The sequence below is a fragment of the Punica granatum genome, chromosome 4 (genome assembly GCF_007655135.1).
Source record: "Punica granatum isolate Tunisia-2019 chromosome 4, ASM765513v2, whole genome shotgun sequence".
NCBI classification, from domain to species: domain Eukaryota; kingdom Viridiplantae; phylum Streptophyta; class Magnoliopsida; order Myrtales; family Lythraceae; genus Punica; species Punica granatum.
In genome coordinates this window covers 16,993,869-17,014,666 of record NC_045130.1, presented here as the reverse complement: position 1 = coordinate 17,014,666, position 20,798 = coordinate 16,993,869, and the positions used below count along the sequence as shown (strand labels likewise).

At 34.1% G+C, this 20,798-nt stretch overlaps 2 protein-coding genes across 2 annotated transcripts; one reads left to right on the top strand and one right to left on the bottom strand.

Moving 5' to 3' along the window:
• Positions 1–3,643: 3,643 nt before the first annotated feature.
• Positions 3,644–4,810, bottom strand: LOC116204184 (UPF0496 protein 1-like). The gene is made up of 3 exons (XM_031536254.1): positions 4,566–4,810; positions 4,064–4,451; positions 3,644–3,922 (listed from the first exon to the last, which is right to left on the bottom strand). The coding sequence occupies exons 1-3, from the start codon at positions 4,808–4,810 to the stop codon at positions 3,644–3,646; spliced, it is 912 nt and encodes a 303-aa protein (XP_031392114.1).
• Positions 4,811–17,308: 12,498 nt separating this feature from the next.
• On the top strand, positions 17,309–20,737 carry LOC116203089 (calcium uniporter protein 5, mitochondrial). The gene is made up of 3 exons (XM_031534752.1): positions 17,309–17,591; positions 18,628–19,319; positions 19,920–20,737. Exons 2-3 carry the CDS (start codon positions 18,777–18,779, stop codon positions 20,403–20,405), a joined length of 1,029 nt encoding a protein of 342 aa, XP_031390612.1. The 5' UTR covers positions 17,309–17,591; positions 18,628–18,776; the 3' UTR covers positions 20,406–20,737.
• Positions 20,738–20,798: the final 61 nt, after the last annotated feature.

The window sequence follows — 20,798 nt, the reverse complement described above, 5'->3', positions numbered from 1 at the left end:
TCACAAAATACAAACCTAAGAACTTACTTTGTGGGAACAAGTACCGAACTATTTGAACTTACTTCATTAATTTCATCGTAAGAAGTTGTTGGTTAACAGTTATTTCTTTAAGGCTTAAACTTCTTCCGCTCTTCTGTTTCAAAATAATTAATTCTTCCAGTAGCTTTAGCGATGAGTTAAGTTGATTGCATACCAGCTAGTGAAGGACTTAGGAATCAAGGGCTAGTGGGTGCAAACTTCCATTTTTTTGGTCTTATAAAATAATATGTGCTAATTTATAATTCAATAGTAACATAGGACTATTACAAATAAAAAGGTACATAAAACCTCAATCACTAAGATAATATATATATATATATTGAAACATCTCACAATTGCTTTCTCCAGTAAAAAACTTAGGAGATTTTCTTTTTGGAATTGACCCTGATCTTTTACCTTTTTCACATATCAGAGAGTGAAAAAATTGGGTTCAATTTATGTTACTAGGAGGAAGACACGTGCACTGCATTCATATGTATAGATATGTATGTATAATTTAATCACATTTCAATAGTATAATGTATCTTATGTAGATATATTGGGTTAATAATGAAAGAAATATGATGAATTATATACAAATTTATGGTTGTCTGGTTATTAGTGAATAAATACTTGTTATATATAATACATGCTTATTTGCCATACCTTTTTTCAATCTTATAACGACAGTGAAGTTCTTTCAAATATTTGTCAGGTCACAGTGTCCACAACCAATTTGAGCAAGCCTACTCAATTTTTAAACAAATCGATGTATTCCTTTAAATATTTACATTAACATTTATGTTCGATTTCGTCGCCATTATTAACATAAAATATTCGATTCCCTCACCATTCAATCTTCATTTTATTATGTTCGATGCCCTCACCATTATTAACAACCAATTTGAGCACGCCTACTCAGGTCACATTTTTGCACAAAGAATTTAGCAAATGTTTCATTGTCATATATGTTTGCATCCCTCACCATTATTAATTGGTAGTTAGTATTTTTGCGTTTATAGCACAATAAGTTTCTTCTATGAATCAAATTAATGAAATTAATTCATCTATATTGTTCTATTGCGGTAATATAACTACCAAAAATACCCCTGAAAATTTGATATTCCAGGGTAAAAAAGAAGCGACAATCTTCGCAAAATCTCGTGAAGTTTCCCACTTTGTGTTGCCCTTGACATTTTCTAAATTTAATAGTAATTTTCTTTTGTTTCTCAGAGGGCTCATGCTCAAATATCAATTATTAATCTCTCATAATAGATCATTATTTATACTATATATATATATACATAGGAAACACTTGGTGTACCCTTGATAATTATCTGATTGAATTACCAATATACCCTTCATCGAATCATGTAATACAATTATGTATATAGGAATCTATATATAATATATAAAGTTGAATGCAAGTCTATTAAATAATGGCATAAGTGTAATATGTATATACAATTAGTTTGCATTAACAAAATATTTATCAAATAAGTAAATAAATAATTAAATAAATATATATGTTAATTCACTTTAACAATATATATATGTTTTGGACATATATATACATAGTATAGTATGATCATGTGCTCTAAATAGCATGATGTAGTATGATCATGTACTCTTTTGTTTTTTCTAATTTTTCTTATGATTTCTAGTTTTTGGCAGTTATCCACTAAAAATATTTAAATCAAATAAACTTATTCACAACAGAAATTAATGAATATTTTTTTGCAATATATATTATATTATGTTTGGATCATTATCTCTTGAATAATAATTTGTTGTACTCATATAAGTTTGAAATTTATCATCTTAAAATTAATAGAGTAAAAATAAGCTTTGTATGTAATATACTTTATACATGAGACTCAATATTATAATATAAATTTTCATTTTGATTTTATAAATATCATAAGTTTTTATTTATTAAACGCATGCAAGGCACCAGCCTATATAATGGATAAACTATAAATTAGTTATAAACAAGTCCTTAGCAGGCGCGTTGCGTGGGTACTTGTATTTTGGAAGACGCGTAAGTAGATTGTACATTTATTGGATAAAATATTTTGGAAATTCAAAATTCAATAATGATATTATTAAATACTGCTCTTTAAGAGAACGGAAGAGATTAGAGTAAAAATTATAAAGGTTAACGCATTTATGTATATGCTTTAATGCAAGGAATGTGAGGAGACTTTTCACAATGAGCTGAAAGTATATCCTCATTGATCGGACGGGAACTCTCGTGGGAGTATTTTGAATTACATAATATGTAGATTACCCTTTTCCTCTCTCTCGCTTTTTCTCTCTCCATGTTTCACTCTAATGCTTTCATTCAATTTAGTTTCCCACATCCTCTTCTGTCATTCATTTTCACTTCTCTTTTATTTTTGCTATTTATTATCAACTATAAACTATTAGATAAAATGGTACACAAGGGTTTGTCCAATTTTATCGTGTATTCAATTAATTCAAATGTAATTATATCAATAAAAATGGACAAAAGTTTGATAATAAACTTAATTAATAAAAATTATAAATAACCAGAGTTAGCCATCTGCTTTTATTTTTCACGGTTGGGGTTAGAATTGCGACAGCAAACAGACAACAAAAAGCAACCCCAAACAGCTTCCTATTGCAGTGGAAGCAGATAAAATGGAGTTTGGGGAGAAGCACCGCACTCCCGAACTCAGCCTTAATAGGTAACATATCCTGGAAAACAAGGTTAGTTTTCCCAGGGATCAAAAACTGGACAATTTCTTCCGAGCAAAACACACCTGTCATCTAGATTGACATAAAGTGGTGGTAGATCATCCAACAAAAAATTATCCAACGACTATAGCTTAACAAACATTTTATTGTGTAGAGCAGACAACGCAAATGGGGCAAATTGATATGGGAGACATGCAGTCCTCTGTCAAACTTTTCCACTGTTGTAGACATTTTTACACCAATTGTTGTTCAAATGGCTACTAATAATTATTAAAATCTTGCAAGTCCACTAGTACAAACATGAAAAGGGGGTTTGGATTGTAAGTTAAAGTTTTTACTTTAATTTTAACTTTAACTCAATTCATTACGCAATAAAAACACACATTTTTCAAGTCAAAAATTTTAACTTTAATTTTAACTAAACACACTACACAACAAAAACACATGTTTCCCAAGTCAAATTTATAATCTCATTTCATTTGTTCTTTTCCACAATCAAAATCAAAATTAAAATCAAAGTTATTTTACCTCTGAAACCAAACCGACCATAAAAGTTGGAAAAGCTGTTGAAATCATTGGAAAAACCATCGTCATAGTCCCATTCCCTGTAATGATTGTTCTCTATATCCGATGCAGATACATTATAGTATATAAAGTTAAAACTAGTTCTTATATGAAGACGTGGTTTTTTAAGATTTGTGTTTTTATATTTTTGCTCTTGGATACATTCAGCATTAATAGGTATTTAACTAAAGAACGCAATTAAGAATTAATCGACCCACAGATTAATCTTTCTATTTATCGCAAGCAAGATTATGGTTGTCTATATGTACAACATATCAGCCAACATTCGCCACTTGCCGGGTTAAAATTAGGGAGCTTTTTTTTTTTTTTTTTGCATTTCTTAATTCAAGTTCTCACGGCGGTTAATGATTCTACGGAGAACCACCATCCTTGCTTGTCGAATCTGGTGGCTGCACCGGTCGGCCCAGACCCCTAGTTCATCAACACACTCCATAAAATCCCAAAGTTGCTCCTTGACCTCCCCTATGTCTTTCTTAACAGATACTTCCGAATCCACTATGGGATCAGTAGTCTCTGTAAGCGACTTGAGCTCTTTATCAAGCTTTCCTATGGAAAGTCCAATCGTCTTCAAGTCCTTTAGGACAACACAGGTGCCCACCTGTTGCATGATAAATTGGATTAGTCGGTCAAGTGTTTTGAGTGATGGCACTATTTCTTTTGGAATTAAAATGGTCGTCATTATGCAGAAAACACGGATGTCTTTCATAGATAGTTTCTAGAGTAAAGATTGTACAATCACCTGCATAGAGCTGAGAACCTCTATTTGTCCTTTAAGTGCATCTTCGTACTTTTTCAAGAGTCCGTCGATCCACTTGCCTACTGAGCTAATAGGGAATGCAGTGGCAGCTGATAAGCTTGCCACCACTGTCGAGGCTGCCCCTGCAGCAGCCGCTACCACCGAGCATATTACCACTGCCGCCGAAGTCGTGACAAAGATCACTCTCGTGACCTTCCTCCAAGATTGAACACCCCTTAACTTCTTGTGAAGCTTCAATTTCCCATTTTTCAGCCTCTCGAGCACCTTAATGTGGCTCTCGTAAACTGTCTGTAAGATTTGTAAAAGCTCTTCTGTGCATAGGGTCCCATTCAACGTCTTCAGCTCCTCCAAGGTCTTTAAGTACATGTTTCTTTTTATCAGCCAACAAAAATTAGTGTAAGATATTTAATTTTTCATCTGTATGAGATTGTGGTATGCACGATGTTTTATTTGATTAAACATCAAACTGCTGAAACGTATGTACCTGCTTTTCTCTGTTTCTTCTCCACGATTGGAAATGCCTTGGTGATCTTCTTCGGGCCTCTCAGGTGCTAGGGGAGACATAAATTGTCTATCCTTTGCATGCTTCAAGCTGCTCATGAGCTCCGTGCAGAAATCAAGGGTCCTTAAGCTGTTCTCGAAGAAGCCATTCACAATCTCGGACATCTCCTTACTTTTCCATATATCCTCCTTAGAATCCATAACCACCCGTGCCACCTCCTCATCCATATCTAGCAAACACTCTGTGACTACTCAAAGAGACTCGAGTGAGAGGGCTTGCACCTCAAGGCCATGATTGTGGCTACTTGAGAGGGCTGTAATGCCGCTGAAGTTTCGGGATTGGAGGTTGAAATCATATATTTGAAAATCGGGATCTACTTGGTAGGCGGCCGGGTAGTAGTCCACTAGGGTTTCGTCATGAACAGAAGTACTTTCCTGGGCAACAGTGCTTTTGGTGTTGGTATGGCCCATTACCTTTGGAAGGAAACCTATCGAAGAGAAAAATAATAAACAAAAAATATCAAAATAGAAAAAATAAAGAAGAATTTTTCATATCTAGACTAGCATTTATTTCTCACCAAAAGATGACTTCATTCAATAAAACTCACTAGTTACCACTTTAGAGTTCATTATCAGCTTAGTTAATTTTTGCTTTTAATTACCACTCTAAAAATAACGCCTTGTAGCCCTTTTTTTTTCCCCACATGTTATGTCTCATGTGAAAGTGAAGTCTGGACTTGGTCACAACTTTAAATTTTTGAAATTAAAAGAAACAAGCCATCCCATCCGCGCAGTGCGCGGGATTGTTACTTATGAAAAATAATATTTTTAAAAATATTAATTAGTTTATGACTGTAGAATTAAGTTTTTAATAATTCTCAAGTTGTCGATTAAATGAAATGAATAAAGTTTTTCTAATCGAAATTAACATAATCGTTATATAAGTTTATCCCATGTATTATGCAATTCACTTAATATTTTTATTAGTTCTTTTCATTTTGAAACATGAATTTATATTCTTATGTGTAAATTATTCTACAACATTTTTATTTTTCATCAAATTAAAGTTGGTTGTTTAGCAAAAACTTATGAATTATGTATAGAATATTAATCATTTTAAAAGTTTTTTATTATATTTTTTATTTTTTTGCAAATATGATTTTGCATGTAATTTACGGCCTGTGAAACATATAAGTTTTTCAAACGATTTATAATAAATTAAAACATGTAAAATTTTAAAAATTAAAATATCTTCTACAATGTCGATTTGAAAGGGGAACCTTGCTTCCTTTGTGAGGTGACCATTTTTTTTTGTCTCAGTTAAAGTTGGAAATGACAGTTTGAGCAATTATTATTGAACATTTTCATAGTTTCGATTTGCAAGAGAAGCATTGGTTCTTTTAAGAGGCGATCCTTTTTTCTTTGATTCGGTCATAGATGAAAATAGGAATTTGGGCAATTATTATTGAATTTATTGTTTAGTTCCGATTTGTAAGAGAATTAAGTGGCAACTCTTTTTCCTTTTTTTTCTTTTCAAGTAAAAGATAGAACATGGGAGTTTGGACAATTATAATTGAATTTATTTTTTATTTTCTTGTTGGTTAAGTTATCTCCATAGATAAATGAAAAGTAGCACAATGGTAAGCTGAGGGTTTGACACTTGGAATGACCTCGATAATTCTCCCTCTCCACTTAGGGCAACCTCGTTAATCCTCTCTCCTCATTTCGCAATTATATATTATATAGATTCCAATTCAGCTGAACTACGAATTGAAACGTCTCATGCAAATGTCTGTCAAAATCATCAAATTTTGGTGCTTGTAGATTTATCCATAGGTTAATCAGTATCAATTCTTATTATGTGTACGAACACAGTTTAGAGAAAGAGAAATTTCTCTACCGATGACGAGAGGGCAGGAATAGTTCCACCGAGTGTCGAACCTGGAACCTTTTGATTACCAGGCGAGGGCCCACGCCACTACGCTACACCCATTTTGATAACACTAAACAAGTTTTGAATGTATGAGAAAGTAGGAGTTTTAGAGATTTATTACTTCATTAATTTCGTCATGCAAAGTTGTTGTTTAAACATGGAAAATATAGCCTATTTTAAGAAAACTAATTTTGAGGAGTATTTGATGGCCGAGTATCTGATTAATTACGCAAGACATATCTGTTAATTTTTCAGTATATCCTATAAACCACAACTCAGCCGATTAAGAGTCCCTTAATTTTTCAACCAATTCAAAACAAAGGGCCATGGGCTCATGCAAACTGTTGCCCTACTCAACTCTTTTTCGTTATGTCATATATCTTTGTATAAGTCTCCCAATTTGTCTCGGAGTTCTCTTGATCAAAGCAATGGTGGTTAACTAGACAAGAATACAAGCCTACATAAGGAATGGAAGAAATAAAAAGAAGTGAAAAAACATAGAGAAAATCTAAAGAAAGACATCTTTACGATAGAGACTATTATGGAGGATTTTTACCTGTTAGGAGATGCTCTTGACTTGCAACTGGTTGTTCAACGCAACTTTGGTTTCAAAGAAGGGAAAAGAGAGGGATTGTTTAGTGACTGTCTTTTGATTGCAAACTCTCTCTTCTCCCTTTCGATTTATATAGATAGACCAAGGGATTGGTATGATGGCTGGAAAAAGGTCAGAAATTCTTCCCAACCCGAATAAGCTCTGAACGCGTGGGCAAAAGTTACCAAAATGCACTTTCTTGATAATATTCAAGATTGAGCTAATATGGTCAGTTGGAATCTGGATATGATGCCTCCGAATGTTGACAGTTTATACATTACCGTATTACGGGGATTTACGGCTGACTAGACAAGTGCGTCGGGGGCTGAAAGTTCTATATTCAGAATTTCACTTGTATTTGACTACCGCTTCCTTGAAATAGAAATTGTTATGTGCTATCCTAGTAAATGGTAACCAATGCATATATCATACCAAGCAATTTTAGTCATGAAATCAACACTATTCCTTTTCTCAATGTAGTTATTAAAAAAAAAAAAGACTATGGCTATGCCTTTAAGCGGTTAACTCTTTTCTGCTCAAACACTTTTACCATGACAGTTTCTAAGGAATTTACTTCATCCAAAAACATTAGTGATGCTTTAACAGATGGCTCATGAGAAACTTTTACTCTTATCTAATGTGTAGCTGACATTTACGAGAAGCATATAGAGCAATAATACTATTTTAGTCCCAATGTTATTAAACTGGCTGTGGATAATTGTCCCTCCTGCAAGTCTGTTGGTATAGCCATGAAGAGTTGTGGACTCTAGTTATGGCCCTCAACGGTTATTTCTTTAAGGGTGAAACATTTTTTCACTTGGACTGCTTCAAAATAATTTAATTGTTCCAGTGGCTTCAGCGATGAGTTAAGTTGATTGCATACCAGGCGGATTTAGGAATCAAGGGCTAGTGAATGTAAACTTCCATTTATTTGGTCTTACAAAATACTATGTGCCAGTTTTAAATTTTCATAGTAATATCGGACTATTACGAATAAAAAGGTAAATAAAACCTCAATCATCAATATAAAAAAATATTGAAGGCAAATTATACAGTGGAATGCCAAATTATGTTCTATGGTGGAACACTAGTTTTTTCTAGTCATTTTAATATAAATGGAAAAGTACAAAAATCTCCATTGTGATTTGGAAATGGGACAAATTGCACCATGTGTTTTTGTTATAGACAATTAGCCCATTGTAGTGTACTTCGTTAGCTATAGGAGGTTACGACGTTAGTTTTTTTTTCATTTTTAATCATCAATCTTTAGTCTTTTTAATCATTTTGGTTCTAAGTCTTTTTTCTTTTATCATTCATACCATCAACTTTTCATTTTCGTCCTTGAAAGAAAATTGAAAGGGAATGAAGGGTCAGGGTCGCCAAATGGGGACCCTGACCCCTTCACCGAGGTCGCCGGCATCCTCTATGGGTACCGGCAACCTCGATGGAGGGATCGGGGTCGCTGGTTGGCGGCCACAAGCCCCCAAATCGACCGGGGGATCTAAGTCGGAGCTCCCAATCGATTCGCGGGTTAGGGCCACCAATCGGCGACCCCGACCCCTCCATCGAGGTTGCTAGTGTCCTCCGTGGTTACCGACGACCTCAGTGGAGGGGTCGAGGTTGCCAATTGGCGGCCCTAGCTCGCAAATCAATCAGAAATTTCGAGTCAGAGTCCCCGGTCGATTGGGGGGTTGGGGCCGCCAATTGGCACCCCGAACCCCTCGATCAAGGTTGCCGGTACCCACAAAGAACGCTGGCGACCTCGGTGGAGGGGTCAAGGCCGCCACCTTCCCTTTCGATTTTCTTTCGAGGAGTAAAGTGAAAAGTTGAGGATATGATTAATAAAAGAAAAAAGATTTATAACCAAAATGACTAAAAGGCTAAAGATTGAGAACTAAAAATAGAAAAAAAAAAAAAAAAAAAAAAAAACTAAAATCGTAACCCCCTACGGCTAATGGAGTATATCACAGGAGGACTAATCGTTCCTAACAAAAAAACACGTGATGCAATTTTTCCTAACCCCAAATCACAATGAGAGTTTTTATACTTTTTCCCTAATATTAAAGATAACATTTTGGCCCACAGATCTTTCAACAACGTCACAAATCCATCAGGCCACATATAAATTACAATAAAATTGGAGGGTCGCTTCCATATTGATGGCATGTCAATGATGTGTCCATAAATTAAACTTCGCTTATATATAGATGGCATGTAGCTAAAGTCTCCAGCTTATATTAGATTGGTTTATATAAAAATTGCAGCAATATGTTTATATATTTTTATTTCATCTTTTGACAAAAATTTACATTTTATAAATAATATTGACAATATATCTAGATGATAAATAATATAATTCTTTAATTAAATTAAAAGATTGAATTTGTATATTTAGGTTTAAATGGTTTGGGTATTTCAATTTTCGGTTCTTTAAGTAACTACATTTTACCTTTTTTGTTAATTAAATGATCAAAATTGGACCTTCGGTAATCGTATTGTAACTTTTTTCATGTTTATAATTTATTGAGTACAATCATTCAAAATTCTTATTCAAATATACACGTTACATGTATTTTATTTTTACTTATATAAAATAATGAATCAAAAACTAATTAGATCACATAATTAATGGACCGATTCTCCTTTACCGTATATACTATAGATCGAGTATTTTGTTTCAATTTCATGAGTACTTCAATTTTAATATTGGGACGGTAAAAGTTTTTAATAATATAAATCATTTTATTTCTTCAAAAAAATTCATTGGTAACTTATAAAATTAAAAAATCAATTGGAGTTAAAAGATATAAATAGACAATTGTTACAGTCAACTAATAATGTCAAGTTAGAAGTTCTCTTAGAATTTAAGAACATTATTAGCTAAAAATATTTGTGATTGATGTTAAGTTCAAGTATATGAAGAGTTGGAAAATTAGGAGTTGACTTATTAAAGTTACGCATAAATCTTAACATACTAAGAAAAATAATTATAATTAATTTATATTTTCAATTTTAACCATTGAAATATATTTAGTTGAGAATGATTATTTATCAAAAAGTTAATTATATTCATTTTCGATATTATTAACGATAATTTGCATTTAAGTTATGAAAAGTTATATACAATCATGACTTGTCTTGTAATAAATATTTAAACTTTCAACATACTAATTTTTTTATCTTGAATATGAAATTTCTTTTTTTTTAAAAAAATTATTATTTAATTATTATTTTATTACTACTGTATTTTTGAATTATTTCGAGAAGATAACGAAATTGTTACTACTATACTTTGAGACATATATGAAGAGTTATTTTGATTGAGGCACACTTGTTAATTAATTTTAGTATAAGTGGGCGAATTCTTATATTCTTCTTATTATTAATGTTAAATATAATGTCATCGTAGCTAAATCTATTATATTTGGCAAATGAAAAGATAGCGAATAAAGAGCTCCAATTTCAAGTTCCAAGTCAAATAGGGAAACCTAGTCAAGAGTTTCTACCATTATATTCTACTAATCATGGAGCTCATGCATTACACGAGATAGAGCATGGTTTTACATAAAATTGGAGAATTCAAAATTTTAAAAAAAAAATTATGCATTAAAAAAAATTGAAGAACTCACACGTGTGCAAAAAATTAAGGAATGCGCAGACCGAGAAATAATATCTTTTGGAATCAAGTTAGTAACAATTTTATTTTGGTATTGCTGGTATTTATATTGTATCATACAAAACATAATATAGATAGCATCATATCCATATCTATAAAAAAAAATGATCTGACTTGCTTTTTGAAAAAAAAAAGAAAGACATCATATCTATAAAAATATAATCTAATTCTGATTTTTTTGAAAAGCAAATACGATCTTACATGATTTATTTTATCTAGATTTTTATAAAATATTTTTATTAAAAAATTGAGAAAATAATAACATATACCATAAATATATATCTATACGTCTTGAAATATTTTAAAAATAAATTTTCTAAAAAACAAAGGAAATGATAAAATAACAAATGGTCTCGCTAATCTTTATTTATATGTTTCAAAAAATTTAAAAAATTAAAATTTCGTTTTATAAGAAAAGGTAAAAAAATCGAGAAATGATTACCAGTCTCACAAATTCATATTTATACGTTTTAAGAAATTTAATAATTAAAAATAAAATATTATTTTTTAAAGAAATCTCAAAAAGTAGAGAAAATTATGACCGATCACACAAATCTATATCTATATATTTTTAAAAACTAAAAAAAAAAGCTCATAAAATAAAGAAAAATTCATTCATTGATTTTGGTGTTCTGAGATAGGGGTAACAATTCGCGTCGTGTCGTGTTTATACGTGTCGTGTCTAAACGGACTTGTGTCATGGAAGTTATAACCCGTACACGACACGATTATTAAACGGGTCAGATTTTGAAAATACGAACACGACATGTTTATATCCGTATCAACCCAGACACGACATGTTTAAACATGTTTATCGAAACGTGTCATAATAGGTACACGTATCCATACACAACACGATTATTACACGGGTTAAATTTTGAACACGACTTGTTTATCCATGTCAACCCGTTACGCGGACACATTAACACAACATGTTTATCCATTCAACTCGGTTACCCGAACACGTTAACACGACCTGCTTAAAGATACCCATTTAGAAGCTTAGGTTCTTGACGTATAGTCTCATAGTTTTAAGTTTGATATCTAGCAAGCCATCCCACACATCTTGGCAACCCATCTGGAAGCAGGTCCACCAGAGCCATAATTTATTACATGACAATTGCAAAGTTTGTTTTTCGCTTCGAAATCCAAGAACATGCCACAAAGTCTCAAAACCAAAAATCGTTCAAGCATTTCATCGAACGCGTCGGTATGCAGGTTCGATATGTACCCAAATTACGACCCAAACATTGCTAGCCCCATATGATGACACCAAAAAGAGGGAAAAAAAAGAAAGCATCAACCTTCAGTGACCAGAACGTTGAAATAGCACAACCCAGAAAAGGAAAATCACAAACACGATGGCATTTACCTTGTGCTGGCTGCTGCCGCTGCTCGTTACCTCATGTTCCCTCTGCTTATTCCCGAAGTTATTTAGATTGTTATAAGTTCTATTACCGTAACCACTAACAATATGCTTCAAAGCTCAATCACAAACCACGACATAAATTATTGATGAACATAGCAAGTAATTACATATCTTTCCGAGCCATATCATGTTTTTCCCCTCTGTCTAGGATGGAGCTCCTTCCCTCCCAAAGGAAAACTCATCTTGAGTTTCCTCTGGTGGAATTTCTGCTGGAGCAGTAACTGTATAAGCGGAAACTGATCCATTTTCAGTTTTTGCTCTCGCCATTAGTGGCCAAACCATGTGCCTGCAATTGATTATTTACTAGTCAGCCGAATCAGCCCCTTTAAACTAATATGCTGATCTGATTCCTATTCCAATTTTGACTATCCTTTCATAAACATTGTTTGTATTAATCCCATATTATAGTATCAGAATTGCTAGACAGAAAGAGAGAGACTCAAATCGAAATTAGGGTTAGGGCCGTGCAATTGGACTTCAATCGGCCTTTAATTAACAATCGAGAACTCACCAATTACGTCGGAGACTCGGATTGGAGAGCAGCGATTGCTGGAGGAGTGTCAAAGCGTGAGCGAGACCAGAGGGACGGAGTCAGGACCCGGGAATCGTATGTGCTTCAGCCTTTAGAGGGTACTAGAGGTCGCGGTCGAGAGCTCGAGGTCGCGGGCTTGAGGTCGAGGGCTCGAGGTTGCGGGTTCGTCTCTGTCTCTATGTACATCGACGTTTGTTGACCATTGAGAAAGACAAAAAGTAAAGAATTAGGGTTTGGTTACCTGGTTAGAACTTAGAAACTTAGAATAGACGCGGAAAGGCGGAAGGAAATTAGGGTTACATGTAAGGATATTTTGGTAATTTTAGTTACATAAATGGATTAATGAGTTATATAATTAAACACGTCTAAATAATCGTGTATAATCGGGTTACACAGGGTTCAACTCGATAAGACACGCTTATTAACCGTGTCTAAACGGATTGGACCCGTTTAGACCGAATATAAAAAAATGGTCAATCCGAACCCGTTTAACATCGTGTCGTATCCATGTCGTGTTAACGTATCATGTTAGGAATTGCCAGCCTTATTCTGAGGCCATCTACATATAATATTTTTATATTTTATAACATTCAAAAAATTCAAAAAGTAGTGACTGGTCTCATAAATTTATATCAATTTTATAAAAAAATTTAAAGATTCATTTTTTGAGAAAGAGCTCAAAAAACAGAGAAATTAATTATCAGTATTAAAAACCTATATTATTTGTTTTAAAAAATTTAAATTGAAATTGAAATCTTCAAAAGCTTAAGAAATGGGAATATAATGCCTGTCCCAGAAGTCTATATTCAAATTCATATTTTCCAAAACTATTTTAGAGAAACCTAAAAAATTGAGAAAATAATAATTGGTCTCACAAGTTTATATTTTATAATTTTAAAAATTAAAAAAGTGTGTTTAAAAAAAACTCAAAGAAATCGAGAGAATGTGTTTTATTTTTTTTTTAAACTCAACTAATCAAGAAAATTTCATTCAAAAACTGAGTGTTCTAAAGCTATATATATATATATATAAAAGCATGATCATGGTGGCCGGGCCTTGCAGATATGTAGAAGTTGTGGCGCAGTAGTGCTTCTTTTGGCTTTGGTGTTTCCCGTTGTTCTTCCAAGAAGAAAACATAATAATCATCATGTTAGATGATAAATAGGCATCACTAGCATTAACTAAATTCGTGGCCCCAAGTCTTATATATTTAGACAAGTATACCATCAACATCAAATTGCTCTATAATGGATTTTACAGCAAAGACATATCTCTCTGTATATTATATAAACTTGGCTATGCCATAACAAATAGAGGTATAATCGTAAATTTCTTACTAATACATAGACTAATATGTTATATAAAAACTTAATAATAATACATATAATTGTAATTAATAATGACAAATATGAAAATGAAGAAAACACTAATTCAAACTTAATTATGAAACTTACAAATATTTATCATTATATAAATAAAAATTTACTAATGCACATATTATCGTAATTAGTATCAGCATTAATAATAGCAAATATGGAAATGAAGAAACTACTAATTCAAATCACTTTTTACGAAAATAACAAATATTTATGATATAAATAAAATTTAATTATAACACATATTACTGTAATTAGTATCAGCATGTATGAAAATGACAAAAATTCAAAGCAACACTAAGAAGAATTGAAATCACATGTTGTCATTCTAATACCAAATAAATATTCATAATTTTAGAAAAATTAAGAATATTTATAATTACATAAATTTAAACTTATTGAATAAATTTTTAAAGCTAAACATATGGTAGTTCAATGAACTATCAAGTATCTCGCGGAAATAATTGAACCATTTAGCCAAAATTATTCAAAATTCATGAAATTTAATATATGAGATTTGAATAACAATAGCACAATGAGTAGTGAAGTTATTGGTGTATATATACATATATATATATATACATATATTTTTTATTCTCTCTTACTAAATAGCAATAGAACGGTAAAATTAAATAAATAAAATCTAATCTAATAAGTTGTGGACAGATATATATTATATATATGAGGAGAAATAAGTTGCTGTGAAATAATTTATTCCTTTAATTACTATAATATTAAAAAAGTATTAATTTCCCCCTCTCAATAACAATAAATTGATTACAAATGAAAAACGCCACTAACTGTTTGCATTAAATGCCTCATAATATTATTTTGTCATCGGTATCAGTTCAATCTAAATAAAAAAAGTACTAATTTTCACATCTCAATTATGATAAATTGATTATGCATGATAAACTCTACTAATTGATTGCATTAAATGGCCTCATAACATTATTTTACCATCAATATAAATTTAATCTAAATTTTACTACTACTGCCATCAATTGATACAATTTCATTAAAAAAATGAATCGGAATTCCAAGAAACAAAATGAATTGTGTTATTTCTCCCAAAATTAGGTAATTTTTTATAATCTGTTACAATATATATATACAATTTATGTCACAGAGAGACTATGGTACAATTTGATTATGTATATCTTTTTTTCTAAATCTTTTTAAAGTTTATAATTTTTCTCACTTATCCATTAAAAATAGTGATATGATAATTTATTTACAAAGAGATAAATAAATACTTTTATTCATATCTTATTATACATTGATAAATTCAGTTATTTATTATAAAATTTTGTTTATAAACACGAGCATTATACGGCCTAAAGACCTAGTTTATATATATCGACAATTTGTCGTAAAATGCCTCTAATCCTCATGGAAAAACAAAGGTATAGGAAGTTCCCCTATATATAATTTTCTGCAGTAATATTCAAGAACAAGTTCTATTCATATATATGTGTGAACTATTGAGGAATTATTTCATTAATATGAAAAGTAAGCGCGCAAAATAGATTACAGCTTCCAATTATGGAATCAGAAGAAGCTTTTATCATGTGTATCCCAGCATGTAATTTCACAATGTTATATGAAAATCATTAGATTATGGTATGTTTTATTTAATTAATTAATTAATCAATCAATATCTCAATATGAGTTCATAGATCAAATAACAAATTTCTCTTCTCGTATAGTATTACACAAGTACGGGAAATAATTCGAATAAGTAAAAATAATTTAAAAAGGAAAAAAAAAAAAAGAGTAAGGGTTTACGTTACTTTTCCAATAAAGATTTCATGCATTGCAAGTTATTGATCAACGACTGGATTTCTCATTAAGTAATACTGGTCTTACGAACTGTTTGTTATATTCTTTTGGGTGCATTATTTAACCGTTTGGTTGGAGCCAAGATCTAAATAGTTAGTCCTCAGTCAATCAACTTAACACAATCATTTTGTTTCCCGGCTGCTTCGGGCGAGGTGGTCACAAACTAACCAACACATTAGAGATAAGAGATACACATGTATAGCAATAGATTTCTAAGGGTTACTTCCATATGACGATACATATGCAAGCTAATTAAAAAGGGAAAGCGTTTACAAAAGATAGATTAGCGACGCTTAAAATGGGGAAATTTTGAAAAAGGAAATTGTGATTTTATTCTGTGGAATTACACTAAAAATGGCGAATGTTAACTAGAATAAGGGTGGTAAAAAGGAAAGGAAACAAGGAAAGAAGAAGAAAGCACACAGAATCTAACAGCTAAGACATGTAAACGCTGCGCTAGCCAGCCGGGATGGTATAAGTTGGACATACCATTCTTTCGAGTATTTAGCCGAAAATATGATGTAAGGGACAATGCACCTTGTTTCGAGAGGTGTGTCGGGCGTGCTAGGGCGCAGTCCTAAGAATTGGTAGCGAAACCACTAGCCGACCTCAACGTGCTAAAGCGTAGCGCCATGATCACGAAGGTTCATAAGTCTAATCGGCAGTTGGGTTCTAGAGAGTTGTTCGTGGAAACAGTGGATGACGAATGAAGCGCAAACGATTACGCGGCTCGAATATTTAGCCGCCGGCATTCTCCCCAAATACAAGGGAGTACTAACAAGGATGACGTCGAGGGACGGCTAGAAACCGATCTTTGTTGTAGCTCACGGCCTTAGCTGGCTCGTGAGGGGCTTGGATAGATTCACGGCTGAGTTAGCCAGAAGTAGAACGAGGTGCTGGGTTCGGGTACTAGAAACCGAAAAGAGTAAAGTTGGGTCAGCTACTATCTGTCCAAATCGAGTAGTGCCGCGGATCCTCGAGTCGGGTCCTCGAGTCTTTGATCATGGGCCGCTCCTAGTGTGGCCGGCCCAGTAGATATTTCCCCTTGCCAAAGAGAAAATGGGAAAACAATGACATTGAGAATATTGAAGAAAGAAAGGATAATAAAAGAAATAACTTTACATGCAATTTAAGGGGTTCGATTACATAAATGGCTTTTTCATTTGATATTCACCGTTAAGCATCTCGTGATTGAGACTAAGCTGAGGCACAAGTAGAGATTTGGGATTGAGAATAACTCGCAGCATCATTAAATTGAAAAAAAAAAAAAGACGAGAAATAAAAGAAAGAACAGAACGAAAAAGTCAGAGAAAAGGAAAATAGGTAGGGAACCGTTATTTATTGAGTCATTCAATGGCCGGGCCCCTTTTTGGGGACTCTTCCTCCCTCCACTCCACCATGTTCATCTCGCTCCCTCTCTCTCTCTCTCTCCAATTATCTTTCGACGGCTCTCTCATCTGAGCTGGGTTAGTGGTTGATCGTTCATCCCAAGCATTGAGTTGACAGTTTCCTCCTCCTCCTCCTCCTCCTCCTCTTATTCCTCGTCCTCATCTTGTCTCTTTCCCTCTCCCCGGCAGCTTCTTCCGCCCCTGCAGCCCGCCGCATCATTGACCGGAGCAATTGGTAGAGGTAACATTTCTTGCCTTTGGTTCATAGTCGGTAGATTTTCCGGCCTGATTGGGTGAGTTCGGTTGATTTGAAATTGCTGCCTCGCGGTCCCAAGCGGCGCAGAAACTCTTTGCTGGCTCGTTTTGATTTGTTCGCGTGAGTATCCTTTTGGTGTTCTTAGTAGGTGATAGTTGGTAGAGTCGAAATCCAGGAGGAAATATTGATGCAGATACTTTAAAAAGGAAACAAATGTGATGCAATCCCTAATCTGCCGAGTCATGATTTTATATGGCAGGAAATATATTGGTTTGGATTCCTATAGGTTCGATTCTTTTCGACCCTTGGTATTATTCAATCCATGGCTGGAATCTCAGATTCCAAACCAGAGGAAATGGGAAACCTGATCGTTGACTCTCTCTCTCTCTCTCTCTCTCTCTCTCTTCTGTAGCTCTTGGAGATGTGAAATTGGACGATAAATTGGACCTCGGAGATCGTCCCCAGTGTTTTCAATTATTATGACTGACTTGCCTGTCGTGTTTATTAAGTTTTTCCATTAAATTCTACATTAAGGTGTCTTTGTTCAAGTGAATTGATCATAATGTTGTCTGTTCTTATGCTTCGCTTTTCCTCTCTTATTCCAGTTCCGGTTATATTTGGCAGTGTTGAAATGGGCGTTAGTTTAGTACTTTGTGTTTGGCATGAAAGAATGGAAATGGATGAACTTCAAGATGTATGTTGCCTTTAGTTATTGTAAATGATGTGTAGGATAGTAACGAAGGAGCACAATGAAAATGAAATAGGACTACATTTATTAGAAGTAGTTCAAATGTCGATTTATGAAAATTCAATGGTTGATGTAAGGCAAATAGACAATAGACTAGTGGTTGTGACTAGTTGCCTGGAAGTTGTTAGGCACTTTTCAATGGCGGTGGCTTTCAGAAATCAGACATTCTTCAGCTACCAACAAATATCTACTTCTCTTTTTTGAGGTTCTTTTCAACAGTTCGTAATCCTGATATGTGGTCTTGCTCGTGTTGTTTGTTTTGACTTTTCTCAGATGGCAATTAGGATGAATGAGAAACAAAAGAATGCGGAAATCTTCAGCTAGTTATGCTTTTTGGAGGTAGACGTGAAACCAGGCTAACTTGTGAAAACTAAGGTGACAGAGCAGATATTCAGTTAAGGAGGGGATACAAACAGCCAAAAATGTTTAGTAGATGGTGGTTGTCTGGCGAGTTGAAACGAAGCATGTCGAATATGATATTCGCTGGAAGAAAAACAGTGCCTTGTTTGGGATCAAGGGGTTTCATTGATTATGGATTTTCTGACGTCCCTTGCTCTACCTCTTCTTCAACATACAAATCATCCTCAGTGTCATCTAGTATCCCTCCAAGAGTCTCAATTTACAGCATCTTAGGCAGGACATTGTCGACTTCTTCATCCCAATCAAAACCAGCGGCTAATCTTGTCGATTCACCTCATTCAGCTTCTAATAATTCTTCAGCAGAGAAAGATCCTATGACATTTGGAGAAGCCAAGAAGCTGATGAGGCTGGTGAATGTAGAGGCTCTTAAGAAGAAGCTCGGGATGGAGGAGAAGGAGGTTATTGGATATAAGGAACTTTTGGAGGAATGCGAGAGAATTGGTGTTACTAAATCTCCACAAGAAGCAGCTGCTTTTGCCCAGGTCCTTGACGAAGCTGGCATTATTCTTCTCTTCAGAGACAAGGTCTACCTTCACCCAGATAAGGTATTTCACAATTAAGCCCTTCTGCGTTTATTGGTGTTCAGGTTTCTTGTGATAGGGAGAGCATATAGTATAGTGTGAATTTGAGTCTTACACGTAAAGTAGCTTTTGTCTAATACTAGTCCCTGCCTGCATGTTGGGAATCCAGATACCTCTACATGTGCTGTATTCCTTCTTCCTTTCCATGGTATTCACACCCAAAATTTAGTTGCTTATATGCATTTTTTGCTTATTCAGTAAAAGATGCCGGAGATGAAAATACCATTTTGATCAGTAGTCGCAGTGATATTTTTCCTTCATCAGATCACTTGTAGTTCTTGAAGCTTGGTTTATGCCCTTGTTCCATAGCGCTTCACTGCCCCTTAAAAGCTTTTGTATCTTTCAGAGAGAGTGAAAGCTCAAGTAGCGTTTTGGGCATGAAGCTGAATATGGAGTCAGGGAAAAGATAACAGTAAATCAGTCTCTCATTACTCCATTATAGGACATGTTGGTTTTGGAAACTCTCTGCACAAGTAACTTCAATGTTGGTCCTACCTAGGTTAGAGCTATGGTTACTTCGTACGAGTTACTCATCATGTGCTGTTTTTTGGTTGTGCAAAACAGGTAGTTGACCTTGTGAGGAGAGCAGTCCCACTTGCCCTCACTCCCGACGATGATCCAATGAGGGAAGAGCTGAAGAAACTTCAGGAGAAGAAGGAAGAAATTGATGTTCTGGCGCATAAACAAGTCCGCCGCATCCTCTGGTCGGGTCTAGGTTTTGCACTTATGCAGGTCGGACTTTTCTTCCGTTTGACCTTCTGGGAGTTCTCGTGGGATGTCATGGAACCTATCGCCTTTTTCACTACGACCACTGGCCTAGTGATAGGATACGCCTACTTCATGTTCACTTCTAGAGACCCCACCTACCAAGACTTAATGAACAGGCTGTTCGTCTCGAGGCAGAGGAAGCTGCTCAAGAGACATGGCTTTGACGTCAACAGGTTTGTTGAGCTGCAAAGGAAGTGCAAATCGCCTCTCGACGCAAACACCTCTATTAAGAACCGGGTCGGGATGGACGTGGGCTTGGAAGATGCCTTGCACAAACATTAATCTCTGTGATCAGGGAAACCAGATCTCTAAGGGCCTTCAGTTCCAATCTTGTTGCATTGTTGTCCCAATCAGCTGCCAAACTGGAGAATTTTTCTGCAACATTATTACCATGTTGCAATACAACTAACCATCCACTTAGTTCAAGCTAAATTGACATGAAGATGAATTTTTGAGGGGTTGAGGTTCTGAAATGTGTCTATGAAAATGGAGGCGAAGAGTAATCTCTGCTTCTAATTTGGTTTTTCTTTCGGAATATGTGTATGAGCGAAATTTTTGAAACTTGCTCGTGCTCGAGGGGGATAATAGGAATAAAATGAAATTCGGTTTCACTCTGTTACTTTTTATTTCTCATTTGTTTCTCTCATTGGCGTGACTGTATCTTCCTATGGATGT

What these genes read in the sequence shown, in the direction of transcription:
- LOC116204184 (XM_031536254.1), bottom strand. Translation starts at nt 4,810, where the DNA reads ATGGATGAGGAGGTGGCACGGGTGGTTATGGATTCTAAGGAGGATATA. An exon ending in GAAGAAACAGAGAAAAGCAG is followed by an intron (nt 4,452 to 4,565) that starts GTACATACGTTT and finishes GCTGATAAAAAG; the next exon opens with AAACATGTACTTAAAGACCT. An exon ending in AGGTTCTCAGCTCTATGCAG is followed by an intron (nt 3,923 to 4,063) that starts GTGATTGTACAA and finishes ATCATGCAACAG; the next exon opens with GTGGGCACCTGTGTTGTCCT.
- LOC116203089 (XM_031534752.1), top strand. Translation starts at nt 18,777, where the DNA reads ATGTTTAGTAGATGGTGGTTGTCTGGCGAGTTGAAACGAAGCATGTCG. An exon ending in TCTACCTTCACCCAGATAAG is followed by an intron (nt 19,320 to 19,919) that starts GTATTTCACAAT and finishes TGTGCAAAACAG; the next exon opens with GTAGTTGACCTTGTGAGGAG.